Below are 23,814 nucleotides of genomic sequence, written 5' to 3' on the forward strand. Positions count from 1 at the left end.
AAAATCGATTGATTAAATAGACTTAATCCACCTTTAATTAGGAAAACTAAAATTATTTATTTACAGACTTTATATAATGCCATGGCAGGTGGATCCCAGGGTGTTTTATCAATGATTGCAAATACACTGATTTCCACATCCTGTGTGAGATTAATGTTATTCAGCATGACCATTGTTCTCTGCTTGGATAGTTTTTGTTTTAACGCATTGTCAATGTGAACCTCGTATCCTTCGATCTTTTCTGACTTCGGTGGTGCCCATTTTATAATCAGACTATCCAAAGCACAACGTCTTACATCCAATACTTCAAAATTAGACATATCGACTGACGTTTCATCGCCGTCTTTGTTCACGAGATTATAAACGTAGTCTTCGCTTACGCGTGTCTTGAACTCCTCCGTCATAAGATTAATTATTACATCCTTTGCTCTGCATTGTTCCTCCAGTTGCGACAGTTCCGCCTTCATTTTCGACATAGATTTGTCAATGCCGCAATTCTTTTCCTGTTTGTTATCCTTTTTACCTTCATCTTCGCAGCGGAACACGTTTGGAGGAGCGGCACACTTCTTCGCCTTCTTCCTTTTGTTCTTGGCACGTTTCTTACTAGTGCAATCGTCGCAATCGCAACCCTCCCCAGCGCCGGAACTCCTTTTGTGCAGCTCAATCAGAGGCGGACTCGGGTCTCTATCGGCGCATTTGTCTGGACCACCACTAAGTTTTTTTTTTTCCGTACATATGATGCAGTCACAGTCCTCCGCCGGCTTGGCAGCAGGAAACATAAAATCTGCCGCCGTGTCGCCTTTACCTAAAGAGAAATTAAAATTTACTTATCACATTATCAGTGTCAATCAGTCGACGTACCTCCGGGTAACTTGCAGGACGGGCAGATACACGGATCGCATTTGCACTTTTCCTTGTGTTGTCCCGTTCCTTCGCACTCCTTACAAACGCACTCCTTGCACGTACAATTTTCCGGACGTGCTTTGGAACTCTCATTTTTTCCGGGACAACTTGGACAAAGACATTGGCCGCATTTACATTTGTCTTTACCGCCTTCTTTGCCGCCGCCCCTTTCACAAGGGTTGCATGGACAATCCCCACAAGTACACTTTTGATCGGCATTTTTATCTAGAATAATAGATACATATATACTGTCGCTCATATGTAAAGCAACAAACTAAAAAACATTAATAATTTTATTAAAAGAACAATTCTTTTTAATTTAAATTAATTTTATAATTAATAAGTGTCTAAACATTTTGTATCTCAATTTATATGCGGATATCTTTACGTAGTTTTTATACAACATTTTATTTCGGACAGAGTTCATAAGTAAAGCAACCAAACCCTATATTTAATACAATTGATTTTATAATTTATTTCTGTGCTCGACATCGTTCCTTAAAGCTAAAGATGCCTAGAATTGTCCATTTAACGATACAAATTAAACAATAAATTGTAGAAAACTTCCGAATTGGTGAAAAACATCATTTCAAGGACGATTTCCAATTTTAACAGAAGGAATTCACTGGAAGGAGTTCCCAAAAGTGGTATAAAATGAAAGACTAACAGAGTTTTGGACAGGAAAACAAAAACGAGTACCATAAAACGAAGACTAAAAAGAGCTGGTCTCTATGGTAGAAAACCAACAAAGAAGCTCTTCATTTCTGCAAACTATAGAGCAGCGAAACTTCTTTGCAAGAGAACATGTGAACTGGACAGATGGGCAATAGAAAACAATTTTGTTTTCCGATGAAAGTCGGCTCCAATTATTCAAATCTGATGGTATTTCATAGATGAGGGGACCTATTAATGAAAAGTATAATCCCAAGTACACTAAACCCACTGTGAAGCATGATGGAGGAGACGTTATGGTTTGGTATGTTTTCCTGGGTTTAGCATGGACCACTTGTTAAGTCAGACGGGATAATAGATCGTTTTGTTTATCGTGACATTCTCTAGAATCATATGCTTCCATTTGACGAAAGTAACATCAGTTTAAGGTGAACCTTCCACCACGACAACGATCCGAAACATACGTCTAAGTTAGTTAAGGAATGGTTCGCTTCTCAAAGAGTACGTGTCATGCCTTGGCCAGCACAAAATCCAGACCTCAGTACAATGGAAAACCTTTGAGAAGAAATTGATCGGAAAATCCCTGCAAATAGACTGTCAAATATAAAAGAACTCTACGAAGAAGTTCAAAACCATTCGAAAGAAATTTCGAACGATTATATTGAAAAGCTACCAAAATTAATGAGGAAAAGGTGTTTAGAAGTTATTAAAAATAATGGATATGCTACTAGATATTAAATAAAAGAAGGCTAAATGTACATAAAGTTGTTTTATTTTAAAGTTGCTCTACTTTTGACCCTTGAATATATTTCAAATATTAATAAATACCTAACTAAACCCACTAATAAACAATTATATTGATGTATTGTTTCTATCAAACATAAGTGCATAACTGACAATAATATGAAAATTGAAACGTACACTTTTATCAAGATAAATAAAATGTTCTAAAGTTGCTCTACATATGAGCAATAGTGTAAGTATTATATAAAAGAGCTACTATTAATATATCCTTTTTCATCAGAAATTTGGTTTAAACGGTAAATAACTCATAAAAATATGACAAATAACTTTCGGGAAGTTCAATAACTCAATAACAAAGAGTTTGTAATGTGTGGTTAAATTTAGACAAAGTATATACGTACCAGCAGATTTTGAGCCTCCTTTGTCACCTTTATCTAGAACACAAAGGATTAAATTAAAGTGCATATTTAAATTTGTACTCTTTTTCAATTTAATGCATGTATTATTATTATTATTGTAAAAAACAAAGGTCTAATTGAAGAAATTGTTTCTTTTTAATTTCATATATTACGTACCTTTTGCAGCACTGCCACCCTTAGCCGCACAATCCACACATTTGCAATCGGAGCAGGTGCAATTTCCCTTGTCGTCCTTACCTAAAATACAAGAATTAAAACTAGAACGATATATAATAATCAATGATTTTGTTGGTTAATTAAAATATCAAAAAACGTTATAAGTTTTTTAAATGTTAAAAAATTCTTTAAATTACTTTTATGTACAAAAAAGTTTGCGACAAAGCAACACAATGTGTAATTTGAAATTAAAATTAAGTAATAACTGAAAGAAAATGATTGTTTCTTTTTAATTTTAAACTCAACTTACCCCCTGATTTCGCAGCATTGCCACGCTTAGCAACGCAATCTGTGCAGCTGCATTTCTCGCAGGTGCAATTTCCTTTGTCGTCCTTAGCTGCAATATATAAATTTAATAAAATATAATAAAAATAAAATACAAATAGAATTAACAAACCTCCTGATTTAGCACCGCTGCCACCCTTAGCCACACAATCCACACATTTGCAATCGGTGCAGGTGCAATTGCCTTTATCGTCCTTGGCTAGAATACAAGAATTTAAATTAGAACGGTGTTTTACTAAACATATCATCATCATAATGATTTTACTGATTAATTAACATCCCAACTAACATTTTAGGTTTTAGAAATTAGGATTTAAAGATTCAACTAAAGGGAAGTAATTGTTGTTTATTTTTTATTTAAATTTAACTTACCTCCTGATTTTGCAGCATTGCCACCCTTAGCCACGCAATCCGTACATTTGCATTCAATACAGGTGCAGTTTCCTTTGTCGCCCTTATCTACAACACAAGATTTTAAACTAGAACAGTATATTATAATGATATTACTGAGTAATTAATATTCTAACAAACATATTAGGTTTTATAAAAGTTGTGAACCCTTTTAAACGGATTTTTTATCTAAAAAGTTAAAAAAAATTTCATATATAATATGTGAATATTCGATATAATTTAGAAATTAAAATTAAATATAAATGTAATATTATTATTATTATTGATTATAATGATAAGATTTAAAGATTTAACAAAAGAAAAATAATGCTTTTTTATTTTTAATTTTAAATTTAACATACCTCCTGATTTCGCAGCATTGCCACCCTTAGCCACGCAATCCGTGCATTTGCATTTAACGCAGGTGCAATTTTCTTTGTCTTCCTTGGCTAGAATAGAATAGAATTATAAATTAAATGTAAGAGCAATATTGTTATTATAATTATTGAATATTATATAATAAACCAAATGAAAATAATGCTTTTAATTTAAACTTAACGTACCTCCTCCTGATTTCGCAGCATTGCCACCCTTAGCAACACAATCTGTACATTTGCATTCGATGCAAGTGCAATTTCCTTTGTCGTCCTTAGCTGGAATACAACAATTTAAACTATAATAGTCAATATTACTGGTTAATTAATATCCCAACAAACATTTTTGGTTTTATTCTTTGAGAAAACTATTAAAATTGCTTTTGTATTAAAATATTATGTGGTCTGTTATTTATTAGTCAAATATCCAATAATTCCAGGAAATCAAATACTATTTTACAACAAATTTGTAATTTAAATTGGGTTAAATTATTAGTAATATGGAGTTAGTACCAAAAACTACCTTAAAATCATTTTAAATCTAAACAATGGTGCTTTTTATCAAAAACAAATAATTCTTAACAAAACGGCTATATAAAATTATTTTTATTCAGATAAATTTGCTGATAATACATTTTTTATAGATATTCTATTTTAAAATTTACTTTTTTTTACGATTCGATAAAATGTTTAGTTATAATAAATTTTTATCTAATTCTTTTTTAAATTCATCATATTTATTGTTATTAAATTATTATATAAATTATGTATTAATTAATTAATTGGGTTATACAGTAAGATCTCCTTCATCACTTTTGAATAGAATAAGATAAATAAGTAGAACCTATAATAAAAAATATGCATGATGTTATGAATCTTACTAAATAACTACCAACTATATTTTAAAATGGAAAGTGTGGACTTGTGATACCTCAATAAACTAGTCTGTCCTGAAATTCAGCTCCCACATATCTAAATATGACTAACCAGATCTTCAGTGACCTTAAAAAACAAATTGTAAAATTAAAAGATTTTTGTGCCTTTTTATAAATATGTTCAAGTATTGAAAAATGTTTGTTGGGAACTGCATGAAATAATATTACATTGGTATGTGTGTTTATCTTATTAGAACTTAATTTTGAACATTTTAGAAAATTCAAATTTTTTAGGTATCACCTCATGATGTAAAAATTAAAATTAGATGCTTAACACTAATATAGTATTATTAAATTTACTAAATTATTATTAACTAAGCGTACCTCCAGATTTAGCAGCATTGCCACCTTTAGCAACGCAATTTGAACATTTGCATTCGATGCAAGTGCAATTTCCTTTGTCGTCTTTACCTGCAACAGAATTGTTTAAATTAAAACAACATAATCATGTTGCAATATTATATTTTATTCTCATGGAGCATTCATCGACCCCTTCGAAATACGTCTCCATTTTATAGGTTTTAAAGGTTGAAAAAATAAAAAATTTTCAAAAACATTTCTTCACATAAATAAAGCTCTAATTCAAAAATTGGTTAAATAAGCTGCTGTTTTTCAAGTTGTTAATTGCTAATGAACTTTACGAATAAAATATTATAAATTTATTTAGTTTTTAGAAAAACATTAATTTTTCAAATTATGCCTTTTTAATTTTTGATTTTTTTTCCTATTTATTACAAATGTTTAAAAAAAGAATAAGTAAATCTTTGATGAGATTTGCTGCATTAATTCCAGAATGAACGAAGTTTTATTTGTAAAAAGATCAATAATCAAAATTGGAAACAATTGAAATATAATAATTAATTATTAAAATTTATTTGGTTGGTTTTTAAAAAAATAAAAGATGTGTTTGGAAATAGACACATATTTTATAGGCTAATATTAAGATATGAAATTTTATCGAAATTAGGGGTTCAAAATTAATAGTTTAATAATTCATTAAAATGTGATCTCTAAACGTTTGAAATATACTCACCCTCACCCTTCGCAGTGCACTCCGGGCAATTACATGGCTTGCATTTGCAGTTTCCTTTACCTATAACAATTTATTTAAATAAACATTATACATTAACAACGTTGGATGTTTGAATACTATAAATCTTACCTTTTGCCATTGAAACGCAATCAGGGCATTTACATGGTTCGCATTTGCAGTTTCCTTTGTCGGCTTTATCTGTAATATGATGTTTTAAATTTGAACTATTTTTTAATAAACATTAAGTACAGTCATAAATTTTTATAGGCGAATAAATAATTAATTATTTAAAATCACCTTTTACTGACACCAATGCTAGAGGAAGTAATACCATAATATTAATATTTTAAAGATGCATACCTTTTTCTTTAGAAACGCAGTCTGTACATGCGCATGGTTCGCATTTGCAGGTACCTTTGTCTACTTTTTCACCTTTTTTAGCTTTATCTGTAACACGAGTTATAAACGAATGTAGGAATCATATAGGTAATTAGTGGGAACATTATTATTTAAGGCAGTTACTATTTTATTATAAAAACAACTTCACAGTTGTGATAACCATATTGAGTGAATTTATTACACCTTTCTTTAAATTGAAAATTTTATGCAGTTAATCTCGAAATCAAAATACAAAAAAAGCACACCTACCTTCAGCTTTTTTCTCTGATGGTTTATTTTTACCCTGACACTCGACACATATACAATCTAAACAGATACAGTTTGATTCCTTTTGAGGTTTCTTGTCTGATTTCTCCTTGGTTGGTTCCTTATCCTTCTTTTCCTCTTTCCCTGAAGCTTGAACACCGCATTCGGCGCACAAACATTTTATACAGGTGCAGTTCGGACCTTTTTTCTCATCAGCGGCTTTGCCTTCACCACCATAACTGCATGGTTTACATTCACACCTAAAATATTTAATTTAATCGAATGTTCCAATATATTAACAAAGAAAAATTATTTACTTTGTACATTTACAGCTCTTCTCGGTCCCAGTTCCACCTACGAAATTTGTACATTAGTTTTATTTTATTATGACAAGCAATTAATTCTACACAAGGTGATTTACTTAAATTAATCATTAGAAATAGAAGTAGAAGTAGTAGTTAGTCAATCTGAAATTTTGATTGCTTCTATAGCATTATGTTATCTATTTTTTAAATAATTTCAATGCACCACTTCCGGCTCAACCGGAGGTAACATCTTTTTTGCGTAAATATTATTCGTTATAATAGTATTTTTTTCAAATTATGAAATTTTTGAACATACATTAAGAAAAATATATTCTCTTAAGAATTATTAAGCCAAAATATTAAACAAGATGTTTGTAATTTGCGCTTATTTTTTTCCTACTTTAAACGCTACTTTCTTACTTTAAATGAAAATATCTGTCTACTCAGAATTTTAATTTTTATAGATGTTTTAGCATATTGTGCACCTATTATTATTATTATATTATAAAAACTTTGTGGACATGGCGGTTTGAAATTAATTTTAATTTCTTACAGTTAAGTGAAAACGCCTTAGACACATTTTGGATGGGTGAAATCTCGTGCGTTCGCGTCACCGACATGCTTATACCAATATATCTGTAGCTATACAGTTGATGTATAGTGTTGTGTATATCTTATAAGTGAAATTGAATGGATTTGGTAAAAAATTGTATATATACTGTGCATTGTTGAAATAGTTTTTTTGTTTGATTATTACTTGAATGACCATGTCCAATGATCGAAAACTCAATACTACCAAATATAAAACAACAATTGATGTCATTTTTATAATGATGTTTTACCCTAAAGTAGGGAACAAATAAGCAGAAGTACCTGATAGTACACGCTTTTGTTAATATACGGTTGATGATTTAAGGTTGATTTAGTCCTGTATAAACTTCCAATGTTTCATTTAGTTGAACTACCCGGCACAAAAAGAGTATATTTAATACTGTGCTTTTTTAAGGCTAAGAAATTATGACTTAAAAGTTTTCTGTTTATTAAAAATGTATATGTGTCGTATAAATTACCTGAGTTCGGACAGCTACATGGTGTCGGTGGACAAGTACATGATCCTGGATTAGATTGACTTCGCCTTGACGATTCTAAAGCTTTAACAAAAATTGTAAAAAATCATTGAATAATATGTAGTGTAAGTTTATTTAAATTTGGAACAATGAACTTACCCACAGAACAATCGCAAGGAGGTGGACATTCACATATTTCTTCATCCAAATCTCCTAAAAAATATAGTGTTATGTACAAATATTAATAAATGTTGTTCTTTTTATCTTAAATACCGGTCGTATCCGCATACGATTTTGATGCACCTTGTGTGTGCATGCAGTCCGCACATTTGCAAGTTTCGCAGTAGCAAATTGATTTTTGAGTCATCATCGTACTGCCACTCGGACATTCGTCACCGCACTCACAGTAGTCTTCGTCATCCGGCGCCCCTTCGCCTGTTACATCGAATCAAAGTTTGTTATAAGTGCTGAAAAATCAATGAAATATACCTAGACATATATTAATGTCGTCACAATTGCAATAATCCTCCTCGGTATCCCATACCGATGACTGGGCCTCACATTGACAGCCTGTATTGCCGCAGTCGCAGAAGCCCTCCGATTTTTTGGGGTTGTCCCGGTCACATTCTTTACAGGGACATGGCACGATACACGTACAATCGTTGTTTTTGGTCATAGCTTATTGTATGCTTTTTTACATGTTATGAATGATTAACTATTGGTGAGATACTTTAAATTTTGTGGATGACATTTCTAAAGGGAGAAAAGTGACGTTTGAAATGAACTATTGTTTGATTATGTCTTCAATTCGGTAATCATTGTTGTGAACAATTTAACAGAGAAAATATTGTAGATTCAATTTATTTATCTTGTTAGATTCATGTGAATTAAAAAGACAACGATTTTATTATTATTATTATTATGATGAATATATCGACTGATTCTCATTTAACGTCAGTTTATTGTATTAATTGTATCCTTACAGAAGTAAATACTAAAAATAATAATTGTTTTTGTCACATATTCTTTATTATTATTATTTATTATATTCTATTATATATATTTTTTTTCTACAATTTAGTGAAATTTTTATTTATTAAGTAAAGATATATAAATTTCAGAACATTCTACGAAGTAATTTTAAAATTGTAGCAATACAAAATATATCAAGTATCTAACTGTCAAATTGAACTCAACAGTCTATTAGTTTGACTTATTCTCAGACTGGTCGTACTATGATTCAGACAATCGTAGCAAGTGTTATATTTTTTTTGTTTTAATTATACAATGTTATAATAGCGTCTATAGGTACTTTACACCAAAACATTTTACACCCGAGTATTAAAGACTGCTCTAAAAACTAAAAAACCTACTGGGCCATGGTTTATTCGGATAAATCTATGGAGGTAAGTGGATAAAATTACTTGACAGTACATTTGGCATGTGCCAAAAACGAAATTCACGGGTTCACTAATCTTTAGCCAATCAAGCGAAAATTCCCCGTAAAATCGAAAATTCCAGTGGAGAAGAACGAAGGGGAAAGCGTAGACTTCCGACGATTTGTTGACGACTACAGCAAATTATTCGGTAAAAGCACATCGAACTTCGGCGATCCCCATTCGTACTTTCGGCACACGCTGCGCAATCGTGAAAAGGAGGATTTACTTAGGGACCTACGTGTGGCCGAGCAATTCCTGCGAGAGGCTAAATCCACCGGGAACGTAAAGAAAGTGAGTGACTGCTGGAGGTGGGGCTTTTTTAAAACGTTAACTTTTCTAGAAAGTAAATAAGAAACTGAGATATTCATTAACCGCCAGAAGCCCGCGTTTATCAGAGAATCAAGACGAACAAAGACTGTCAAGCAGATCAGAAAAAGGAAAGAAGCAATTGTACTCTCCAAAATTTGAGGTACAACGTGCATATGTTGACTGTTAGCAGTTTTACATCTAAACACAATTATTTTTTTTCTTAAAGGCCGGTGATTTTCCTAAGCCCAATTTATTATTTAAAGAGTTAAAACCAGAAGAAGCAGGTGATTCACCTCGCTATCTTAAAGACAAACTTGTAGTCGATCTATACATTAATCAACATCAAGAGGAGGAGGAAAAATCTTCGGAAACCGAAGAAACACACGAAGTCTATCTTCCAGAAACCGTTTTAGAAGAAGAGGAACCAGAACCACAGGTGCCACAGGAGGAAAAGGACAAAGCTGCAGAGATGTCTGACGAAGAGGAAGTGACGGAGCCTACCGAGGCGGAGATGGATACCGAGGGTGAAGCTGAGGGTGATGATATGGAGGAAGTAGAGGCAATGATTAAGCAAGCATCTCAGGAGTTAGAGCAGGTCGCTGAGGAGAACCAGCAGCTGCTTGATGCACTCGGAGAAGACAGTATTTATCTGTTTATAGTATTATTTTAAATAATTTAATGGTTTGAAATTATAGAGGATGATGAAGACACTGGTTCGGTTTTCGCCTACGATTCAAAAATCGATGAGAAGGTCCTCAGGGAGTTGGAAGAGTGCGAACGACAGGCTAAATGTACTGCGGAAGTAATCACCACAATCAAAAAACGAGTCGCTGAACTTATGCAAAAGGACAAAATGACTGAGGTACTGTCTAAAACAATTTAAAGTAATCTCAAATTATTATTCTAAGCTACTTGTAGATAAATTTTTATTATCGACAAGTAAATAATTAAGTTTGTCTTTCTTTTTAGGGCGAAGCGAAGGAACTGGAGCGTATGAACAAAGAGCTCAAGGCTCAGATGGTCATATTCGAGGAGAAGACGAGACGCATACAGCAGCTAATTGCTCAGGCGAACCTTTTCGAAAATTACAAGTCTCCCAGACCAGCTCTGGAGATACCCCGGGATGAGGATCGTCTGCCCAAAGTGATTGTGTGCGGCGCTACTGAGAACGACATGCCCAAGATAATTGTGTGCCATGATAAAAGCAAGCAAAAACGGAGCGATCCTTGCGCACCTGGTCCGCTGCCCCAGCAACAGCAGATGATGGGCGGGGCACCGTTTTTGCTTGCGCAGAACGCCATGGGGATGGGCGGCATGAGACCGCCGCCTACAGTTTGCGGTCCGCCAGGAACACCGGGTGTTACCACCGGATACGGAGCATACGGCGGCATGGGTGGTGGAGCTCCTGGTGGAATGGGTGGTGGAGTTCCTGGTGGAATGGGTGCCGGAGCAGCAGGCTGTGTACGTGTCGGAGCGTCTTGTGGAGTAGGTTCAATGCCTCCACCAGGAACTATGGTATGTATATTAAGTGAAGATTAATTAATTTACTTTAACTCTTTTAATTTTGTAGAATGTAGTACCCCAATTGGCTCAAACTTTAAACGAAAGCTTTTGCATGCAAGAGAAGCTTGCTAATGAAAATCAGAATCTAGAGGGAATGAGGTAAGTCATCAATGGTGGTGTGTTTTATATTTTAAGATTGGTATTTATACGTCACTGTCATTGTCAAACGTTTGGTAAGTCTGTTACAAAAATTTCAAGTGAACTTCTTTCATTTCCCAGATACAAGCTCCAATCCGACCTGGCGGCCCAAGATACCACCGTAGAATGTCTTCAATCGCAACTGGAGAATCTCCGTGCGGAGATGCGGATGATTTGCAAGGAAAATTCTTTGCTTACGGAAAAACTAATGGTTTGTTAATGATGACTTTCACTACTTACTATATTTTTAATAATTTTCTTAATAGCAACAACAAAAGCCGCAGCAGCAACAATGCCAGCCAGCGGAGAAACCACGTGCAGTCTGTGAACGAGGTGGGACAACAAAATAATCAATATAATCATATAAACAAACTACCATTATAATAGGTAATCGTGGTACAATTGAAACACGACTACGTCAGTACACAGACACGACAGAGAATTTGGAGAAGCAACTTGCTGCTATGGAACGTGACGTTCGGAATATTCAATGCGATTTACGGGGAGTACAACGTGAACGTCAACATCTCGAGCAACATCGACGAAAAGCTACTACACCAGCACCGCCTCAAGAGAAAAGTCATACCTGTTCACCACCCTCTCTGACTACGGTAAGAAAATGCAATTGCTCATCCAGGAAGTGAGTTAATGGAAACATGCTGTACGGAATCTGAACTAGGGTGACACCAAAGCAAATACTTCCACGGCGAAGGAGTATTTGGATTATAGTGATAGTGTTGGAAGACGATAAAATATACATTTCATATTAAATAGCTTTGATCTTTATTTTATTGTTAATACTTAACTGTATTGGTGTGATTTGCTTTAAGCTATAGAATTTCATAATAACTATTACATATTACAGGGTTCACAAAATCAACAACTATGTGAGATACGGGAGCAATACTGTCGTTTGCAGGATGACTTTAAAAGTAAGCTGTGTGAAGTGGCTGGATTACGAGCTGACAATGAAAAGTTTAAAAGCTGCATCGCTCAGATGGAACAAGATAAACGTGCAGCTGAAGATAAGGTCAGGGAACTAGAGGTTGAAATCAAAGAACTTTCTGGAAAGGTACTAATTATAATTACTGAAACTGCTTATTATATTTTATTGTTGTAGGGATTTAACAAAGAAAGCTTAGTAGAAATGGAACAAGAACTCCGAGTGGCTAGACAACGATTTAGAGAAGCTCAAGACGAATTGGAGGAATTGCGAGCCTTAATTGAGGACCACCAAAGCCAACTTGATGATTACAGGAATAAAGTATTTATTAAATGCTGTTTATTTCATTTAGTATATCTAAAATGTTGTTCAGTATATCGTAGCTCAACAGGAGGTGGAAGAACAACGGCGCCATATCGACATGATGGAACTGGAAAACGGACGAGTCAGCGAGCAAGTCAACTTGGAGATCCAACGAGTTAAAAATCAGTTCCAAGAAAAGTTGCAAGAGTTGACCCCATTGCCTGACGTTTTGCGCTGCACTCAGACGAAGCTGCAGGAGGCTCAACAAATGCACATGCTGGCCGAACGCAACAACGAGGCGATGGCCCGTGAACTGCAACTTTACAAGGACAAAATTGCCGAAATGGCTCGGGAACTGAACGAACTGCGTGGTGACGATGATGAGGCTGCAATGTCCCTCAAAATCGAACAACTTAATAAAACGATTGAGGATTTGAATGCGGATCTGGCCGTTTGTCGCCAGGAACTGACCAAGACCACCTCCTTGGCGGACGAAAAGGATCGATTGGCTCAGGCCAAACTGCACGAGATCGCACAGCTTCAAGCTCAGCTTGAAGGAGTGCGCGAGGAGTCGGCTCGACAAGTGGCTCGCACCAAGGACAGATGTGAAACAGTGCGCCGTTCTATGCAAAATCAAATCTCAGGTAAAATTGTGAATTCAAATACTTTGATGTAACCAATAATGGTCACCTTAGGCTGTTACTTACGGTTGATTGATGTTGATTACAGATTTGGAACGTCAGTTGGCGCTGAGCAGGGCAGCTGCACGCACTGCTCAGAAGGACCGCGACGAGATTCGTCAGAAAATGCAGGCGCAGATCAACAATCTGAATGAAAACTTTGAAGATGCGCAGATGCGCATCCGCAATTTGCAGGGTCACGTAAATTTTTTGAAATCGTCGTATGATACTGTCTTTTCAGCAGCCGGCGATGACGCCACGAAAAACGCCAATCAAGATTCCTGTTATTGCGGCCTGGAAGATTAAACAATTAATCGTTTGTTATGTTTTGGTCGCTTTGTCCCTGTTCATTCATTCAATAAAATATTTGATATTTGAACATTTTTATTATTTAGTTTGATTATTTAATCACACCACTTTGCATTGTAAAGTAAGATAATTTATTTATAAAAAATATACAATACAATTATATATAATTATAATTATTTTAAAATATACATTAATAATATATGTACAAAACAGAATTAATTTCCTATCTAATTGATTTTGTTCAGCAGGTTAGGGACGATTTCAGCCACTGAAAGAAAAACCATATCATTATCATAAAAGCATATCAATGTTATTTTTATGAACTTACTTCTGCTAAATTGAGTTTGACGCTGCCATTTTGGAGAGGATCCTTGGCCTCAAATATATCTACAAAACAAAAAGCAATGACATTTTATTATCAGTTTTTTTAATAGAGAAACTTACTGAATGCAACGGTGAGATGCAATATAGCGGATACGAAGTCGCCGAAGCGTAAGGTCCCATCTTTGCGCATGTAGCGTAGAATAAGCGTAGCTAAAACATCGCTGCTGAGCTGGAAGCCCACTTCGAGGACGGCATCCCGCAGACGTTCCGCTTTCAGTATGCCCGTCTTCTCTTTCGAGTGATTTTTGAACGCGGTCTGCCAAAACTTCAGGCTGCACATCAAGTCCTTGAAGTCTCCGAACTTTAATCGACCCGTACCGGAACTCTGCGAAATGTTACGTTGTTAAATCTAGATTTTGCTGACGTAGGAGGTACTTACATCAAAAGTGAGGACTACTTGTCGACAGACCTCAATAGAGGCACAACTTTTGATGTAGTCGTTGGGCAAACAAGCGTCCAACAGCTCCTGCAGCTCAAACGCATTGACGGTTCGATGCTCGTCGGCCAGTTGCAGAAAAACCGACTCGTACTGACTGAAGCTCTTGCCGTCCAAAAGTGGTGGCGCTTTAACCACGGCTGACTTAATTTGACACGGCACGGTGTCCAACAATTTCAACTTGAGTGGCTTACACGAATAAACTCGTAGCGTGAAACCTGACTCTTGACCTGGCTCAAAGGTTGTGGGTAGTATTAGATAACCCCCTTGCTCCAGCTGGCACCGATGACTAACCTACAACATAATCATTTATTAACACATGAAAACATGATAAATAAGCTGAGATTACTTACCTGACGACTGTTGGAGTACTGAGAGTTGAGCAGTGACTTGTTCTTCTTGAAAAAAGCTTTACCAATCGTCTCCGTTGTGGTTTTGGGCAGAGAATAGGCGGAAAATCCGATCACCTTCGGCTCCATGATGCTGTGTTGGTTCAGCGACACCACCACCTCCTCCAATTCGCTCAGCAACAGTTGCAGTTGCGGATTTATGTGAAACGTGTCCGGGTTGTTGCGACAACCGCCCGCCGACACTCCCTTGAGCCAGTTGCCTTGGTACAAGCGCATTTGCCACGTGTTTTTGTTGTGCAAAGTGGGTTCGTCGCGGCTCGTGTCGCTGTCCAGATGCACGACGCCCAAGTGGGTGAACGTCTGCACAAAATCACCGTAGGACATCCAGAACTCGCCGTCGCCCAGTTTGCCGCGGACACGTTCCGCCTCCGTATCGTTCAGTTCGGACCATTCTACGGAATCCGTCGACCACGCGCCGATGTACTCTGTTGCGGGACCGACGGGGTTGCGGATTTTGATTAGCTGAACCGCCTCGCCCTGTAGGGTTTCTACCTGCAATCAAAATATACGTATTAATTAATATTCTCTTCTTAATTAGAAGGCTGAGACGTCCCAATGGTGAACTATTGACATCCTTTGGACATCACAGAGACCCTTTTTGACTCCAGATGCACCTCCGGGGGACGATATAGATTATCTATATTATTATTTAAATAGTAGCACTGACCCTTTCGAGAGCATAGATGCGGTAGTTTAGAGCGACTTGGATGCCTGTTGGTGTGGATTCGGTGTGGGTACGCAGCTGGTTAGGAGGCTGGATGGCACACGTAACGATGGACGTCATATCAAGTAATTTATGCAGCAGACGTCCGCAGGATGTAGCGTCCTGACGTATTGGTATGCTCTCGGTGATGCCGCCGGTAAGGTCGGCGAGACCGTCCAACATCGAACCATATTTCAACGCCTCGTATGAACCATGTAACCTGGAAAAAAATAAACAATTAGAACATGAATATTTGCAGCACTAGATATTCTCTTGTAAGATTTTTATTTCCAAAAATGCATTTCGTCTATTTGAATACATTTTATTTGGTTCATTTTTGACTGATCTGTTGTTTAGAACCGTAAAATGCCTCAAAGAAGACTCTCTTCCGAAGATTTTGTCATCATAATGGCAATTTTGGAATAAGAGACAACATCAAGTATGCCAATAATATTAATGTCTCCCAAAGTGTAGTAAGTCGAGCTTGGACTCAATGTCAGCAAACTGGTACGACCTGGTTATTGAACAAGAACTATGACCAGAAGACAGGACTGTTTTTTTAATATTTCTGCTACAAAATCGAACACAGGTTATCGGAAGAAGGTTGAATGAAGTTAGTTTTACAGCCAAAAGAGATTTTCGACATTGCCATTAAACAAGAAGCATCGGGTTGACCAAGGAAGATGGAAGTTATTCGTAGAGCAAAGGGGGACCCACCAAGTACTGATAAATTTATTGCTAAATACTTTGTTTTATTTAATTTTGTTTTAGGAGGAGTTTAGTGAAATTGGTTCCATTAGAAGTTTTGACTTGATGCCATAACAATTAAAATTATTCACTTCCACGTACATCTTCTTAGGCCTGAATCATAAAATTAGCATGAACAATTAGTGAAATTCCAAAGGGAGTTACTGCTATTTAAATACAATAAAACAATGACTTAAAAATCGATTAGGTTGACTGGTGGCACTCATTCAAGCGATAAACGGATTTCCACAAGTTTAAACTTAATAATTTCATAATTTTATGAGTCATAAAATAACAATCGTTACTGAGGTCGAAGTTATTCCCTTTTGTCCTTTAAAAAGCATAACAATTTGAATCAAAAGAATGGTAAACAAAATTCTTTACACCGTAAACATTGTTAAAGAACTGTAATTAATATGAATAACAACAACGGTAACAACCTGCACATTAATAAGATGCAAACCCGGTTAGGATTGTAATGCGATGAAACTAGAGTAGGATTTGCATTTCAACAGTGCATTAGCGGTTATATTATTCAGCCATGAACAGTGGCGTATCCAGTGTAACTGATGCGATAATTACCCATTATCTATCTTAATTAGTAGAAAGTGATAATTCGCACCACAGTTACATTCACTATAAAGTTATAATTACCAAATTGGCATATGCATAAGAATGTTTAGAAAAGTATATTCTATTATATATACAAGAAAAAATAATTATATAAGTGTAGCTCAGTTGAGATTGAAATATGTGATATGTAATACGTATGTAACTTTTTTCCTTTGTAATTCGATTTTAATTAACAGTAGCTCAAAACAGGGGCAATAAAAATTCTATGCATAATTTATTTTATTTAATAATTTATACTAAATGTTTATAGAATGTCAAAAGTGGGATGGATTTGCTGTGGAGAGTCATATTCACTACCCAGATCTTCAGATATTTACCCAATCGAAAATGTGTATGTTATGATGGGGCAACGCTTAAGGAACTTAAGTGCCCTCCACCGTCTCTTAATAAACTAACACGTCAGATTCAGTTCGTGTGGGATGAGATCCAGAAGAAAATGTCTTAATCAAACAGGGTCTGACCATTATTGGCTTCTGACAATTTATGCTTTTTTAATAAATTATTGAAGTGAAAACTTCGCGGTGGGCACTTTTTGGTAGGGGAAAATCTTATGGGTTCGAGTCACCGACATGCTTGTCCTTCTTTTGTTAATAAATTCGGACAAAAGAGAAAAGTTGTTGATTTGGCTGATAACCAAGTTACTAGACCAACAAACTAGTGTCTGCCGGCATTTCAAGAAGTACCGAAAACTAGACCTTAACAATAAAATCCCGGAATTATATGGTGAGTTACAACTACACATTACTAATGCAGTGGTTTCGTTAAAGGCCTCCAACTAAGCCGGGAATGAGTTTGACGCTAATATCTATTACTGTTTTGAAAGTGAAGGGTTCATAGAGGAGAATGCCGTCTGAAAGGAATCTCTATATAGAAATATTCGAAAATTTCAGGATATCTTTACTTCTGATGTACTTTCAAGGAAAAAATCAGCTGTTACTATATGTAAATTTAGAAGGTAAATTTCCCTAATAATAGTTCTGGATCAGTATTGAATTCAAGTGACTGGTTGTACATATTTTGCTTCCAGATACAATCGCAAGAGGGATGTTTATTAAGCAAAAGTAAAACATACTTGTTTTTATACCGTCAACAAAAGTGTGTAAACTTAAATTAGCCTTTCCTAACAAATAATAATATATTTAATGTATTTTTAGAAGTGAAAACTTCTTTAGCCGCGTTGGGCACTTTTTGGTAGGGAAATATTATGCGTTCGCATCATTGACATACTCATGACTGACGCATGCGCAGTGTGCCGTGCGCCTTAGACACTTTTTGGATGGGTGAAATCCCGTGCGTTCGAGTCACCGACATGCTTATACCAGTATATCTGTAGCTATACAGTTAACGTATAGTGCTGTGTATATCTTATAAGTGAAATTGAATGGATTTAGTGAAAAAATTATTTAAATATGCCCAATGATCGAAAACTCAGTACTACAAAACATAAAACGACAATCGATGCCGCTTTTACGCGATACTTAGATAAATTTGAATCAACCATTTTCATTTCTTACTTTAGTTAGCATAAGCCTATTGTACCTTTTTTAGAACAAAATGAAATAAATAATTGAAAGTACAAAAAGTCTAAGTATTGTTGAAATTAATGATGACAATGAAGCAAACAATTAAAATAATGTTAAAAAAATACATTGAAATTTAAGTAAATTACAAATACTATCCATAAATAATATGATTGTATATTAATTATTATTTCAATTGAATTGAATTTATATTTTGTCATGATCTTGTACAGCCCGTAATATATTTAAATAATAAAAAATCATATAAACATGCACAAAATTGTTGCTCGGAGTGTCAATAGATGTGAAAACCAGATTGATGTTGATAATTTTAATTCAAACATTATGAAATTTTAAATTTGCATACTAAAAGTTCTAAGTGTTCACTTCTATCGGCAGTCTCCATAACTGCCAACTTTAAATTAATTTGTCTGTCTTTACTAAACATCAGGAAAAATTTTAACCAAATTCAAACCAAACCCACAAAGCAAGAAACTGTACGATTGAATAGATAGAACGCAATCATGTTGTATTCAACGCATCAAAAAACTGTTTCTATCATATAATCCCGCAATTCGGCATCGAAACAGTTATTTGTGATTTCGGTGCGGTTTCAGCATTGTCACGAGCACTTGGGCACCCGCGATTTGCACACAAAGTTACGAATTATGAAAGGAGCATTATGTTACAATAAACAGTGAAAATAATAGTTGCCAATTATAAACGTGTTTGGGCAGGCAACGGACAGAAGACATGAATACGGGCACGGACAATTTGGTCGTCACTCGTGCCGTTCATTTTATTTGTTCATTGTTTTCCCCTCGTCCGTAATTGCAGCGATTATTATTCAGCACCTCGAACAACGGATAACGGACGACGAATTACGGATTGCCATCGAAGCCAGGGTGACCCAATTTTTTTTTTCTTTCATCTGAGCCGTAATTAAATTAACTGGTTGAAGACGTAATTCCATAGCTGAAAGTAATTTCGCCGTGTTTCAGACCATTTCATCCTTTGTGGTATGTCGGTTATTTTTTACTTCTGTTTATGTTCTCAAACGACATTTAATACTTAAGAACGTCTCAGTTTTTATTTATTAATTATGAACTTAAGAAGGGTCAGCACCTCAAACAATAGATAACTGAAAACAATGACCCATTTTTTTCATTTATGGTGTGATTAAATTAACTAGTTAAAGAAGTAATTACATAACTGAAGGAAATTTCATCATTTCATCCTTTATACCATTTCGTTTATTTTTGAAGTGAAAACTTCTTTACCTGTGTTGGGCACTTTTTGGTAGGGGAAACTCTTATGGGTTCGCGTTACCGACATGCTCATGATTGGCGCAAGCGCAGTGTGCTGTGCTTCTTAGACACGAAATTTCGTGTGTTCGAGTCACCGACATGCTTATAGCAGTATATCTGTAGCTATACAGCTAAGGTATAGTGCTGTATATATCTTATAAGTGAAATTGAATGGTTTTAGTGAGAAGTTAAAAGCGTAGGACCAATAATTGAAAGTAATTCAGCATTTTTCTAACCACTTTAATTTTTATAACATTTCGTTTATTTTTATCTCTATATTCTTAGAAGATATTTGATACTTGAGAATGGTTAACACAGAAGCTAGAGTTATCCAATGTTTTTCATCCGAGTTATAATAAAATTAAAGACGTAACTGAAGGTATTTTTGCCATGTCTCAGGCCATTTTATCTTTGTAGCATCTTGTTTAATTTTTACTTTTGGTTTTGTCCTTAGATGACGTTTAATACTTGAGAGTCCTGCATTTTATTGATTAAAAAATAACAGAAGTACAAATAACGGATAACGAATTACAGATTATCATTGAAGGCTGAGGAACTCATATTTTTTCATCCGAATTGTAATCAAATTTACTAGTTAAAGATGCGATTCCATAACTGAAATTAATTTCACCATATATCAATCTATTTCATCTTTTATAGCATCTTATTCATTTTGTACCTTTGTCTATGTCCTTAGAAGACATTTAATAGTTGAGAGTGTCTCGGCTTTATTTTTAAAACGGATTTTATGAGGGGTCAGTACCTCAATTAGTGGATAACGGATGATGAATTACATTTAACCATGGAAGCCAGAGAAACACAATCTGAGCTGTAATCGAATTAGCTAGTTAAAGGCATAATTCCATAATTGAAAGTAATTTTACCCTGTCTTAAATCATTTTTCATCTTTTGTAACATTCCGTTTGTAATATACATTTGTCTATGACCTTAGAAGGCATTTAATACTTGAGAATATCATGGCTTTTACTTATTAAAAAGGAATTTAAGAAAGGTTAATAGTTCGGACTCCTTGCTGTAACCAAAATGCCCCATTTATAAAAGAAATCATAACATAACACACATAACAATCTCACAATGGTCATCCAAAGCCAATATTCACCAAAAGAAGATTATGCTTTCTGTGTGGTGGGATGTAAGGGTAGAGCCTACTTTGAGCTGTTTCCAAGAAACCAAACTATTGATTGGAGTGTTAATCACGCAAAGGCGTGATGTTCCATCAAGATAACCTGTCAAAAATTAACAGAGCTCAATTGGAAACTGATGATTACCATTTGTTTTGCTCCCTTCAAAACCGTTTGAATGGTAAAACTTTCTCAAGGCTCTTTCGAACGTGGAATTCTTCAACTTCCGGAAAGATGGCAAAAGGTCATCCAACAAAATGGTCAATATACCATTGATTATTAATGTTTGTTGTTAATATCTCATTTATTTTTACCTCTGCATGTCCTTAAGATATTTAATACTTGAGACTTTTACTTATTAAAAAGGAATTTTAAGAAGGTGTCTGGTTCGTTATCTAATGATCCGTTTGGGATAGTAATCAAGAATTTGTCGGGAGGGAGATCGACGTTGGAATTCCGTAGGCCCGTAAACCTGAGAGTGTTTCCTAATTGTTATGTAAAAGCGATCAGGGTGTGGCCAAAACATGTTACATGTGTTCATGTTATGCGCAATCAATGTTGCCGACTGCATAGAAATTTCTAATTGATCACCTTGACAAAATTTTTTCTTCTAACTTATATGTAACATTTTTGGGAGGGGTTGGCGGAAGTGAATGATGACTTCTGTGGTTTAAAAACTACACAGTTCCAATAAATGGAGAACAACTTTTGCAGTAGAAGGATAATTAATTAATTATGTATCTGATTTGTTTAAAGTATTAATTTTCTAAGATCGGCATCACTGTTTGTAGATCAATCTTGTAGTTAATGTGCAGCTTAAGGTCGTCGGTTGCACTTGCTACACCTTCAGGCGCCTACGTTCAATTCAAAACAAGAAATCGACAACATTTAAATCGATATTTTCTTCCACACAATGTTTCCTACTTCCTAACGTAAATAAAACACGTTCTCATATTTTGTTCTAACAAGTTTCTACGTAACTGCGTAATAAAGTAAATAATAATAACAAATAACAGATAAATACATAAATCTTGAGATTTAATGATAAAATACCATACATGATATAAATTGATACTTCGTCAATTATGCTTTACAATGTCAATTACGACCGAAATGTCGCAATTTTGCCGCCCTCACGCACAAATGTGTGTTATTAATGGACGTTTTCGAAGAGTCGCACACACAAGACCGTCCAAGGATAGTGTCCGACCTTGTGTACGAAACCTCAGTCGTTAACCCACACGCTGCGCCAGGAAAACCGAAGAATTCCGAATCGGATGCAACCGCCTAAAACATCATCTGCCTACTGATTCGCATACGCAATTCTTGCTGCCCACCCTCGACTTACGTTTGTCTTATTGTTTTCTAAACCAGCTATTTTGGCTCAAGGAAGGATTGGATTTAAATTTTCTGCCTTGCGAATTAATAATTATTTAATGAATAATAATTATCATTGTTTATTTTAAGAATTTTATGTTTAAACTATTTTCTCTTTATTATTTTTCAACTTTCGTTTCTTCATGAAAATTCATAATTTAAGTTAAAAAGTAAATTGTGATTAATCATTATTTATGGTGGAAGCACGACAACTTTTATCAAAGATTCACTCATTTTGTTGAGATATTGAAAGGTCTCCATCTTGATGTAGATAGAGCATGAAAGCCTTAAACTTTGCATCAGACATAAAGAGTGTCAAAAATCCAACTTCAAGAAATGAGTTTGAAAAATTGTCAAAAACAGATAATAACAGTTGGGCTGAAAAGTTCGTAGGCTAGCATAGAAGAAATCTTTGTTTTGATAAAATTTGATTTTATTATTCAACATAGTTGCCTTCGAGGGTGTCCTTTCAGATTGATACACTTATTGCAGCGATTTTTCAACTTTTTGATCCTGTCCGAAAATTAAAAAATTAATTTTGGTCTAAGGCTAAATATGAATGGGCTACAAGGGCATCATAATCTTTTTCGCGATAGCAGCGCATTTTGGAGGTCAAGGTGGTTGCTTTTCAGCTCAACTTTTCTCTTTTAATGATATCTATCAGGTGAATGACAATGTTACTACAAACAAGATATTCCCAGTATAAAAATTACTTAATTTTAATAATTAAAATTATCAGGACCTTTTTAAAAATGAGTATGTTTTATAACATGTAATGGAAATTAATTACAGGTACAAATGAGTCAATTTGGGTTTAGTTCAGTTTTGACTGATTCAACATTTTAGTCAACAAACTACAGATAAATTCAGCAAATAATTTGTTCCTTTTCAATATTAAATATTATTATCATACTTACAAAATTTTTTAAAACGATGTTTCTTGTGGTTTTTGAATAATTTAAAATATTTTTTATTTCTTAATATTTTGTGCACATTAAAGTGGTATCTTTATTGTTTGTTTTGAGTGATGCTAAGGAGAGTATTTGTTACATCCCTGAACCAAACAATTTAGTATTATTTTTATTTACAAATTTCAATTTTTGTTTTTTTATAGTAAAAATATTCTTTAGTTTTTCGGATTATTTAACAATAATATTTAATAGTAAATTAAAATTATGTATGAACATTTATATTTCACACAGTATAATTTTAAAATTTATAACGTTACTATATTATTTTTCATATGTAAATGACTTTATTTAATATTACTTATTTAAACAAAATGTATGTTCCGTAGTTTGCACTAAGAAGTGGAGTAGAAAGCGAATAAATTTTCCTGGTATTTTCAGATTTTGTAGACTACAAAATTGTATACTGATTGTGAGATAAAATACAACATAATCTCATAATTAGCAATAAAAAGAAGACATAATAAAGAAAATTTGAAATTACTATTTAATATTAAATACATATATTTATTTTC

The 23,814-nt window shown here is 34.6% G+C and overlaps 3 protein-coding genes across 6 annotated transcripts in view; 1 reads left to right on the top strand and 2 right to left on the bottom strand.

The window, feature by feature from the left end:
• Positions 1-17: 17 nt before the first annotated feature.
• Positions 18-8,759, bottom strand: LOC109601658 (balbiani ring protein 3). 4 transcript variants are annotated; one of them, XM_020017920.2, is made up of 19 exons: positions 8,478-8,759; positions 8,292-8,423; positions 8,148-8,201; positions 7,992-8,072; positions 6,934-6,970; positions 6,620-6,876; positions 6,332-6,418; positions 6,101-6,169; positions 5,972-6,031; positions 5,263-5,349; positions 4,193-4,282; positions 3,992-4,078; positions 3,612-3,698; positions 3,352-3,438; positions 3,205-3,291; positions 2,895-2,975; positions 2,721-2,753; positions 862-1,128; positions 18-805 (listed from the first exon to the last, which is right to left on the bottom strand). In XM_020017920.2, the coding sequence occupies exons 1-19, from the start codon at positions 8,662-8,664 to the stop codon at positions 57-59; spliced, it is 2,619 nt and encodes an 872-aa protein (XP_019873479.2). In that variant the 5' UTR covers positions 8,665-8,759; the 3' UTR covers positions 18-56. The 4 variants fall into 4 exon arrangements, with proteins under 4 accessions (XP_019873479.2, XP_019873478.2, XP_049819322.1 ...); XM_020017919.2 differs by having other exon boundaries at positions 8,262-8,423; XM_049963365.1 differs by lacking the exons at positions 3,352-3,438; positions 3,612-3,698 and having other exon boundaries at positions 8,262-8,423.
• A 501-nt stretch (positions 8,760-9,260) lies between these two features.
• Positions 9,261-13,742, top strand: LOC109601674 (uncharacterized). The gene is made up of 14 exons (XM_020017940.2): positions 9,261-9,394; positions 9,470-9,718; positions 9,768-9,896; positions 9,963-10,377; positions 10,432-10,598; positions 10,706-11,251; positions 11,307-11,398; positions 11,519-11,648; positions 11,704-11,770; positions 11,825-12,048; positions 12,303-12,509; positions 12,558-12,701; positions 12,754-13,327; positions 13,413-13,742. The coding sequence occupies exons 1-14, from the start codon at positions 9,368-9,370 to the stop codon at positions 13,667-13,669; spliced, it is 3,228 nt and encodes a 1,075-aa protein (XP_019873499.2). The 5' UTR covers positions 9,261-9,367; the 3' UTR covers positions 13,670-13,742.
• A 38-nt stretch (positions 13,743-13,780) lies between these two features.
• Positions 13,781-23,814, bottom strand: part of LOC109601661 (calpain-C-like) — a 41,799-nt gene continuing 31,765 nt past the window's right edge. Inside the window, exons 5-10 of the mRNA XM_049963368.1 lie at positions 15,570-15,825; positions 14,846-15,394; positions 14,436-14,786; positions 14,117-14,381; positions 14,001-14,059; positions 13,781-13,940 (exon numbers count right to left, since the gene is read on the bottom strand). Of these exons, the coding sequence (XP_049819325.1) occupies positions 13,914-13,940; positions 14,001-14,059; positions 14,117-14,381; positions 14,436-14,786; positions 14,846-15,394; positions 15,570-15,825 (1,507 nt within the window). The 3' untranslated portion in view covers positions 13,781-13,913. The remainder of the gene's footprint in view (positions 13,941-14,000; positions 14,060-14,116; positions 14,382-14,435; positions 14,787-14,845; positions 15,395-15,569; positions 15,826-23,814) is intronic.

The sequence above is a fragment of the Aethina tumida genome, chromosome 2, assembly GCF_024364675.1.
Source record: "Aethina tumida isolate Nest 87 chromosome 2, icAetTumi1.1, whole genome shotgun sequence".
Classification (NCBI taxonomy): Eukaryota; Metazoa; Arthropoda; class Insecta; order Coleoptera; family Nitidulidae; genus Aethina; species Aethina tumida.

Coding starts and splice junctions, on each gene's coding strand:
- LOC109601674 (XM_020017940.2), top strand. CDS start 9,368: ATGGTTTATTCGGATAAATCTATGGAG. Junction 9,395..9,469: donor ATTCGGATAAATCTATGGAG/GTAAGTGGATAA, acceptor ACTAATCTTTAG/CCAATCAAGCGAAAATTCCC. Junction 12,049..12,302: donor CACCACCCTCTCTGACTACG/GTAAGAAAATGC, acceptor TACATATTACAG/GGTTCACAAAATCAACAACT.
- LOC109601658 (XM_020017919.2), bottom strand. CDS start 8,664: ATGACCAAAAACAACGATTGTACGTGTATCGTGCCATGTCCCTGTAAA. Junction 6,971..7,991: donor ATGTAGCTGTCCGAACTCAG/GTAATTTATACG, acceptor CAAATTTCGTAG/GTGGAACTGGGACCGAGAAG. Junction 5,350..5,971: donor GTGCACTGCGAAGGGTGAGG/GTGAGTATATTT, acceptor ATTCTGTTGCAG/GTAAAGACGACAAAGGAAAT.